The following is a 10,002-nucleotide window of genomic DNA, read 5'->3' on the forward strand; positions in this document are numbered from 1 at the left end:
TGTCGGCAATGCGGTGATGGAAGAACAAATTATATACTCAATTATTTAGAATATGCAGACATTTCACGCATTGCTAGCTTGTTTTTTAATAACTATTGAATAATAAAATCCCAAAACAACATTTAAGTTGAATAGATTCATTAATTGGTAAAAACAAATAAATATTTGCGTATAAAGTCTCTTTAATTAGCTATACAAAACAGGCCCAGATCTTCAAAATACCACAGATCTTAAACAAAGGAATGTAAAAGCTAAAAACAATAAAAATAGAAGGAATGTGATATTGAGAACTAGACATTACAAAAAACAGATATTATATAAATGAAGTAAAAGATTTACAAAATTGAACACGCATTCATATCAGCATTTAATCAAAATACAAAATCGACAAATTATTAACAAGTAACACGCGCCCATCACTTGCAGCAAAAACTTTTAATTATATAACAGAAATAATTATCACAACAATAATAATAGTAAACACTGCAAAATTTAATGCTTCCAGATGGTCAAACTAAACTTAGGTAATTTCATAATTTTCGACAGCCTAGTAACATCTTGACTTTATTCCTAAGGTAGTCCAAACAAATCAAGTAGGAAGTTAACCCTTGCATTGAGGTAACGCTTGTTGGAGGCAGGGAATTTCTTGAGCCAGTCAGTGGGCAGAGCGTCGTACCCCCCAAAGGCACCCAACACTCCTCCCACGACACAGGCCTGAGCACACACACCCCAGCCTCCCTCCATGCACATCTCACTCACAACGTTCTTGAACACCTTGGCAGCGTCAGCGGAAGAGGCTGTTAATGCCGGACTTTCAGAAGAACTGTTCGGTAAATACATCGTTGATTCTTCTTTGTCATTTTTATGGAGGCCTACTTCATCCAAGACATGAACGTCTGATGACATCCCAGAAGCGACCTCGTCATTGATACGAATTTCAACAGGGCTACTAACAAGACTCCTGCTGCGGGTTTTTTCAGCGGCTTCGCTGGTTGCCGATTTAGATGCAATGCTCAATACACTATCCGAGAGCATCCTACTGACTCCCTTACTCCCGGTATACTTTCTATCTTCGCTACCAGTATCATAAGGCACGTTAACATTGACTTCATTACGCTGGATGTCCAGAGAGGAATCTTGGCCAAAGACCGCTGCACAGTAACTCAGTAAGGCTTGCTTGAGGTACGCGAGCGTCAGAGCCACGTGGGACGACGGTAAGTTAGCCTCCCTTGGGGCCAAGTCTCCAGTCCAAAGCTTCGTCAGTGTTGCCTTCTCAAGACTCTCGGGCATCGACAGCACAGCCGTTCTGAAGAGGTCGTCCAAGATTTCCTCAATCGCAGCTGTATTGGTCAACTTGCCTTCAAAACGGCCCTGTAACAAATGAATTGAATAATGTCTAGATGACATACGCTAAATTTACTACCAGGTTTACAACTTCTATGTAACTTTCATCCCAAGCTAAAAATACTATACGCACAATTGTTGGTCAAACTATATGTAAATGGTACCAGATCCTAAATTGAGTCCGTTTCCGTAAGTGATCGAAGGACAAAATTGTCTACCACAGCTAATAGGATCTACAATTTCATACCTTTTTGAAAAATGTGTAGTACTTTTTCGTGTCTTCTACACGCTGTTGCAAATCCTTCCGGGTGACAAGACCGAAATTGCTTGACTATAAGACTATCATTTAACAAGCTCGGAATTTCACAAATATTTTCCCCATACTCGTCTGCATGCGTCGTTCCCGGCACGATAACCTTCACTACTTCTAAGTATCTTTTACAGCCTAAATAGCCCTCGCTAGTTGTTATGCATCGCTCCGGCACAGAAAACCTTCATGGCCTTCAAGTCTCTCTCTGAACGAGTCCAAACAATATCTCCTCACGCCGTCATTATGAATTACTCTGAGCGAGATGACCTTCATTGCTCTTTATATTTCTCAACAAGTTTGCGGCTATGAGCATTTGTCCTTAGTATTAGTTGGCAGAATAAGCTTGCTTGTACATGCGCGATTAATGTTCGACCCTCTGAAAACTTAAATCAATTGTTCGACCCTCTGAAAACTTAAATCAATGCATTCTCTGGCCATTACCCGCAGGTGCAGGCGTCTGCCTGCATTACCCGCAGGTGTCTGCCTGCATTACCCGCAGGTGTCTGCCTGCATTACCCGCAGGTGTNTATATTCACAAATTTTGCTTGTCATTTATGATTCCTAATATACAAGCCAATGGTTAGGTTACTAAGTAGATAACTTGTCAGTACATTTTTATACCTATATATTTGGCTGCTGAAATTCAGCCAAGGTACCTAAAACATGGACAGAAAAAAAAATAACTATAACCTCGTGATTTTCCAATCCAAATTCTGTCTCTTATACACATCTAGATGTGTATAAGAGACAGCCATAACCTAGCAGATAAATGAGCTAACTAACAACACATTGCATTAGCAAGAGCATATAACTAAGTGAAGCAATGTATCGCACATACAGCAGATAAATGAGCTAACTAACAACACATTGCATTAGCAAGAGCATATAACTAAGTGAAGCAATGTATCGCACATACAGCAGATAAATGAGCCAACTAACAACACATTGCATAAGCAAGAGCATATAACTAAGTGTAACAATGTATCACACATACAGCAGATAAATGAGCCAACTAACAACACATTGCATTAGCAAGAGCATATAACTAAGTGAAGCAATGTATCGCACACACAGCGGCGAGGAGGGGAGAGATGGGGGCGCCCGGACGGTCGTCAAGTTCAGGGATGCCCTGCACGGTCCACTGGTGGGCTTGAGCTGCCCACTCCAGCTCATCCACGACGCCGCCCCACCGCAGCACAGTCTCCAGCGTCGTGAGCTGCACAAAAAACTTGTAAATAAAGATCTCTTTCGGCTGAGCAGCAATATAGTATATACTATTACATTTATATTTCTTAATTTAAAAATAAATTACAAAATCAGCTAGGGTTGCAAGCTGCAACCAAAACAAGTATATGAGGATGATTTACAGCTGATATCAGGGTCGTGGAGTGCTAGAAAAAACAAAAAAAAGTAACATGTCCTTCGTCTGGACAACTATTCAGCATTTATCATGACAGCAGCAACAAATTCGCGGTAATTAATTTCTGACAAAATAATACCAGAGAAATCAATCAGTAACGTCTTATGCATTCAACAGCGGCGATCAGGCGCAGAGCACATCAATGAACAAGTCAATTAAAACGATATATATACATGCAGAACAAACTCAGCCGATGTTTTGATCCTAAGATTCGCAAGAAATCTTAAACATGAAACACCCAGAAGATTTAGACATAAAACTATAAACATATAAGCTCAGTGAATGAGCACATGCAAACAATTTACTGTGAAGCGCCTATAAAAAACACGAAAAAGGACATTTCTATCACGTCGAGCTGAGACAATTGCTGACCATGGGAGATCAGCCATGGGGCCCTAGTGCTGCCACATGCAAGTTAGTTAGTTTAGTGGCCCTATGATTACTAGCGCTTCAGCTGCTAAGCTATCTCGCGCCGAATGTCACGTTGGGCATTATGGGCTAAGAACATATTGCATCACATGTATTCAGCGTTGATCAGATCATATACAGTCGAACAGGACAGGCCCACTGCTTCTGCCGCCACCGCTCCGTACACTAGGCCTGCAAATATAGAAACTAGTTACACTAAATTCAATCAACACAACCACTAGTAAAGACTGTAACTAGTGTTAATCGTACTATTGAAACTAGTTACACTGACTTCAATTAACACAACCACTAGTAAATTGACTGGAACTAGTGAGTTCACACAATTGTGAATTACTTCACACAATTGAGAAACGAAATAAAAATTATGTTAGTACTTATATTATCAATCTGCTTGTATCGCAAGTTCACAAGGAATTTAAAAGCAAAGAAAACACCAAGCAAATTTACCATATCAATATTGAAAACGTTGCGGAGTCCAGCTCCATCATCAGTTTGACAATCTAAAAATGATTAAAAAAGAAAATATGTTGCTCGTCAAAAATCAAATTTGCTCCTCAAAAATCATGTTACTATGCAGGCTCAACTTTAATGCATCAATTCATGAAAACTTTACTCAGAATTTACAAGCAAAGAAAATAGCCAGCAAATTCACAATTTCTTTATATGAGAAAAGGTTTCGGATTCCAGCTCCATCGTCACTTCAAAAACCTGTAAGACTACCAAGATCAGTAAAAAATTAATATTCTCATTGAAGATAAGAACCTAAATTGACAAAAGAAAAAACAAATGAACATGAGGTGAGAGGCTTATCCTTTACAATTTCTAGGGGATAGGAACTTAAGGCTACATTTAAACTAGGGCTTTGTTTAAAAATATACAGGGATTCTAAAATTTGTAGGTCAGCAACACCGGTCGTGCAAGCTAAAACTGGAACACTGGAACACTGCACAGCTCAGCATGGACACTGGAACACTGCACAGCTCAGCATGGACACTGGAACACTGTACAGCTCAGCATGGACACTGGAACACTGCACAGCTCAGCATGGACACTGGAACACTGCACAGCTCAGCATGGACACTGGAACACTGCACAGCTCAATGAGCAGGATGCACAAGCAGGTTCCCATTCTATAGCTTTGTCTTTATGTTCCAATGATTGATTTTAGCTGGTATCCTAAATTCAATTGAAATAAATATCAACTAAGGCATCTGAGACTCCAATAATCATTTTATCTTTAAAACAGGTACCTCATGACAAGAAGTTTCAATTAATGAAGTGCATTAGTTTATACTAATAGCAAAGAACAAACCCATGAGTGCCTGAGTTATCTTATGAGGCGGGAGCGTAGCAGCGTCTCTGGGAGGCATGAGAGGACACTTGCGCTTGTTGCCAGGCCCGGTGTAGCTGCCCTGCTGGTACTGTCTCCAGGCGCTCTCAGGGTTGTTGACAGACGCAGACATGTTGTCGCCACGCACCCGACAATATGGGGGAAATTATGGGAGAAACTACCAAGGGAAATACTGGGGTATGATGCTGGGGGAGAAATAGAGGAGGGGGGAAATACTGGGGGATAAATAGAGGAGAAAATGTATGAATATAACTCCAATGTGAAGTGAACAGGCAAGCAAGCCTTAGATCATAGGACTTAAATTGAAGCATAATTTCCTATAGAGAAAATTTCGGCTGGAGAACATGATGCAAAAATTAGCAAGGTAATATAAGTAAATTCCAATGAGAACTCAAGAAAGAAGCAGAATATTCTTGAAAACTAATACAATTTTCTGTTAAAAATTTATTGTAAATTTATATTCACAACATAAACTGCAGAGTAAATTTTGCTTGTCAGTACATTTTTATACCTATATATTTGGCTGCTGAAATTCAGCCAAGGTACCTAAAACATGGACAGAAAAAAAAATAACTATAACCTCGTGATTTTCCAATCCAAATTATAACAAAAAATGAATATATGAAACTTAAGAAATGGACGAACTTAAGCAACATGAGTTTACATGCAAAAGATAACAATTAAGAAACACAATAATTTACAACTCAAGACGAAAATAATCTGTGAGCAAACCTGGAAGGTAGCTTGGGAGACGGCAAATGACTCCAAAGATGCCCGAGTATTGCACTGCTGCCCTCAGCGCACACGTGTGCTGGAGGATGCATCAGAGGATTGTTCTTGACAACCAAAACTGAGAGACGATCGCAGAGAGCCAGCGAGTTAGGCAGTAAATGCAGCTCATTGTGGCTCAGATTAAGACGCTCTAGCTGAAATGTTAAAGCACTCATTCATCATCCTTGTAAAAATCTTGAATAAATAATAAATTTACTCTTTATTTAGAAATGTTATACTTTCACTGTTATTTCTGATTTCACAACAGTAGCAGTCAACTTTTTGTAAGAATCTAACCTCTGAAAGTTGTTGCCAGCCCTGCTGAGGTAGCTCTTTAAGGTGATTATGAGAAATGTCAAGTGTGTGGAGGTGAGGAAGCTTGAACACAGCAACTCCTGGGAACTGTTTGAATCGGTTGTGTGAGAGGTACAGTGTGCGCAAGTGCAGCAGTAGCTGGAATGTGGGGGGCAAGGCAGTCAACTGGTTGTGGGACAAGTCCAGATGACGCAAATGAGGAACATGTAATGAAAGCTCCGATGGAATCTGAAATGAAATCAGAAATAAGGCATCAGTGGGGCCAAATTACATAAACATTTACTTAAAAGCAAAAAATTGAATCATTTGAAATGATTTTTATACTTTATTTCATTTCCATGGTTTTTTACTAATTTATAAACAGGAAATGAACATGGTGAGTGAGTGAAGAAAATAACTAAAATTTGTATTTGGCATTTCCTTGACAATTAAAAAGCAGCATTTTTAAATTTTCACATTTGGCATTGTAGCGCAACTGTTTGGAATTAAATAACTACCGTATATAGATATTAAACAAAATGTAAAACAATAAAATATTTTCACAATTTATAAAAAAATTCCCAAATTCAACTACCGTACCTATTGGAATTAAAGAAACTTTATTTCACTATTAGTGGAATTGATTTGCAAGAAATCCTGAGTTATGCCTTCACTAAACTGATGGGGCATTATTATGCAGAGTTCTAGAGAATATCACTGCAGTGAGTGACAGAGAGCGCATTTTCTCGTCGACGAAAACTTGAGGTCACGGACAGACGGACAGACAGACGGACATGGCGAGCACAATAGTGCATTTTTAAACTACTCACTGAGCCAATGAAATTGAAGCTGGCATCAACTATCTGGTAGAGAGAAATAGTATTGTAGCACATCTCCCATGGAAGTTCCAGGAGACATCCTTCCAGACATTCACCATCAGTGTGCTGGAAAGCAAATAAATTTATTAAATAATTTTAATGCAGAAAAACACAATCTCAACTATAAAAGAACCTGTTGGGTTGAGAAAATTATCTTTGCAATTTACAGGGTCCACCATATTTATGGCAAGAGATGTTTGCTATGTAAAATAAATTGGTTACTAGGAGACTTTTCTTTTATAATGAAGCTTAATATCACCTATTAATTCATCTATTTTATATTGCAGAAGTCTAAGGTGTCTAAATTTACTATATTACTTATGGCAGTAGATAGACATGCAGTTGTAACCCTTCATGACAGGGTGAGAGTAATTCAGTCATTGCAAAAAAGCTCCCAATTTGTCGTGAAACTGTGTGGAATGTGGTAAAAAAATTCAAGGAAACTGGTGAAACATGCAATCAACCTGGTCAAGGGAGGAAACAAGTGTCTGAACAAAACAATTGGTCAAAAACACCAGGGAGAAGTTGAGGAGAAACCCTCGTCGCACAGCTGCAAAATTGGCTGCAGAAGCAGGAGTCAGTCAAGACATCAATGCGTAGAATCCTCAAAGATGACCTCAAAACCTCCACTTACAAGATGCAAACAAGGCATGAACGAACAGACCGTCATGAACAAATGAGGCTCAAAAGATGCCAGCACATTCTGGATCTCATTGAGGATGGCATGCTGCCCAACTTGGTGTTCAGTGACAAGAAAAAATTTGACATTGAACATAGTAGCATTAACTGTCAAAATGACAGAGTTTGGAGTCAGGATGGATCTGTAGCAACCAGAACAGCAACCCAACATCAAAATCCCATGTCCATGATGGTTTGGGCCGTGGTAACTGCCACTGGGAGGTCCCCACTCGTTTTTTTCCCCTCAGGAGTGAAATTGAAGAGTCAGCGATACATTTCGGACATTTTGGAAGCTGTGTTGTTACCTTGGGCCCATAAACACTTCAACGGCTCACCATGGAGTTTTCAACAAGACTCTGCCCCATCACATGGCTCAAATATGACCCAAAAACTGGATTCAGGGTCACATCCCAGTGTTCACTAGCAAAAATGAAGGGCCTTCAAGAAGCCCTGATTTGAATCCTCTTAACTTTTCTGTGTGGGCTATTGTAGAGAATAGGGTCTGCAGAACACCTCACACTTCTTTGAATAGTTTAAAGTCTAAATTGACATGAGAATGGGACTTGGTCCCTCAATAAATGCTGCGTGTCTTCTGTAAACCTTGGGCCCATAAACACTTCAACGGCTCACCATGGAGTTTTCAACAAGACTCTGCCCCATCACATGGCTCAAACATGACCCAAAAACTGGATTCAGGGTCACATCCCAGTGTTCACTAGCAAAAATGAAGGGCCTTCAAGAAGCCCTGATTTGAATCCTCTTGACTTTTCTGTGTGGGCTATTGTAGAGAATAGGGTCTGCAGAACACCTCACACTTCTTTGAATAGTTTGAAGTCTAAATTGACATGAGAATGGGACTTGGTCCCTCAATAAATGCTGCGTGTCTTCTGTAAAGCTTTCTCACGTAGATTGGAGGCTGTCATTAAAAATAAGGGTGGTCATATTGAATAAATATGCCTGAGAATTGTTTAGGTAATTCTTGGCTATTAGCTCATCCAATAAAAAAAAAACAATGCACCTGTTTGTTTCATTGAGGAATAACAAAAAACATGCATTGCCTTAAATATGACGGACCCTGTATAACCAGCAATTTTGAACACAAATCAGTTTTATTAAGGATTCATTTAGTAAAGGATAATACGGTATATATATACCATATTCTCCATTCATATTCAACAACTGTTCCGCAACAATGACCAAGATGAGTAGGTGATGATTCATACAAATAGCCAATCAGCCAAGTATTTGCAGTCCCCCTATTAATGAGGCCTTGCAGCCATCTTGTAATGCAGCTTTACAATGTCAAAAATTATAATCCTTACTATTGTAAAATTGTCACCATCCATAAGACCATCAAGTTTCATACATCACTTAATTCAACATCAATCAAAAACATGTAACAATACTGGTCATATACTGCATTTTATTGTGTACCAATAAAAGTTTGAAAAAGCTTTTAAAATGTTTACAAGAAGTTATTTATGATTTTCTCAGAAATATTTTCTCTCAGAAATATTTTCTCTCAGAAAATATTTCCCTAGATTAGAAGGTAATGATTGAAACATACAAGCAACTTATATTCTTTATTTAAAATTGAAATTTAAAAACTTTAAATATGTTAATCAAAATTGGGCATATTCTTTTGGCCAATACAAATGAATAAATTAAATTTAGCTTTTATCAACATTTAAATATTACAGTAAGTTAATAATTTACAGTTAAACCAAAAAAATTAGTGGTCAAAAATTCAAATTCTTTCAATTAATACATGAACCAGCTTATTCAAACCTTTTTGTATTGCAGAGGGGAAAGTTGATGAGACACGTCAAGCTTCTGTTGCCTTGCTTCTTCAACCACATCTTTACTGGAAGAGCTACCCATTCTTACAGTGCTGAGTATTTATACATGATATTTATAGAGGTGATTGAACATTCGATAAGTATCACATGCAAGGCCAAAAAATGGAGTATACATAACAAGGAGTTGACTAAGGCCTTCAAATTTCTTATTACATTATTATATAAATATAGAAACTAGGGGGACATGGGAGGCAACCTCATGAATATCCTAACTGAAAAATTTAGCAGAAGCCACCCGTGAATCAGACAACAGCGCCCGCAAATCTGGTCAGTTTCACCAGTTCCTGTGGTCTTTTCCCATTTTTTCAGTTATTAATAAGAAAAATTGTATTTTTTACATACGATTTTTAAAATCACAAGTGAAATGATCATTTTTACGAAACATTTTAAAGAACTTCTGTCCAATATTACAAATTGTAGGAATATTAAGCTATGATTGGCTAATAGGTTCAGATCTTTGGATCTAAATTTGTTCTTACTTCTACTTCTTTGCAAAAAAATTCACTAAATTGTAAACCAATAAATGCAAAACTTTCAGCACAAAAAAAAAATTTCTTTAACCTAGTGCAGGCATGGAAAATATCTACTACGCGGCCCACAACAAGAGAATATGAGCAACCATGGTATGAAGGAGCCACCAACGATGACGCCATTTACTTGAGCTGTGA

General features: G+C 38.3%; 1 protein-coding gene across 1 annotated transcript; it reads right to left on the reverse strand.

Moving 5' to 3' along the window:
- On the reverse strand, positions 1-9,662 carry LOC125178318. Its single transcript, XM_047881801.1, has 8 exons — positions 9,264-9,662; positions 6,750-6,863; positions 5,923-6,168; positions 5,587-5,780; positions 4,816-4,988; positions 3,622-3,674; positions 2,721-2,870; positions 1-1,410 (listed from the first exon to the last, which is right to left on the reverse strand). Exons 1-8 carry the CDS (start codon positions 9,354-9,356, stop codon positions 571-573), a joined length of 1,863 nt encoding a protein of 620 aa, XP_047737757.1. The 5' UTR covers positions 9,357-9,662; the 3' UTR covers positions 1-570.
- Between the last annotated feature and the right edge of the window lie 340 nt (positions 9,663-10,002).

Source organism: Hyalella azteca, unplaced genomic scaffold (genome assembly GCF_000764305.2).
Source record: "Hyalella azteca isolate HAZT.00-mixed unplaced genomic scaffold, Hazt_2.0.2 contig1206, whole genome shotgun sequence".
In the NCBI taxonomy this organism is placed as follows: domain Eukaryota; kingdom Metazoa; phylum Arthropoda; class Malacostraca; order Amphipoda; family Hyalellidae; genus Hyalella; species Hyalella azteca.

Excerpts from the sequence above, each read along its gene's own strand:
- LOC125178318 (XM_047881801.1), bottom strand. The coding sequence starts at position 9,356 with ATGGGTAGCTCTTCCAGTAAAGATGTGGTTGAAGAAGCAAGGCAACAG. Across the intron at positions 6,169-6,749 it reads GCTTCAATTTCATTGGCTCA|ATTCCATCGGAGCTTTCATT; the intron begins GTGAGTAGTTTA and ends ATTTCATTTCAG. Across the intron at positions 5,781-5,922 it reads GCTGGCAACAACTTTCAGAG|CTAGAGCGTCTTAATCTGAG; the intron begins GTTAGATTCTTA and ends TTAACATTTCAG.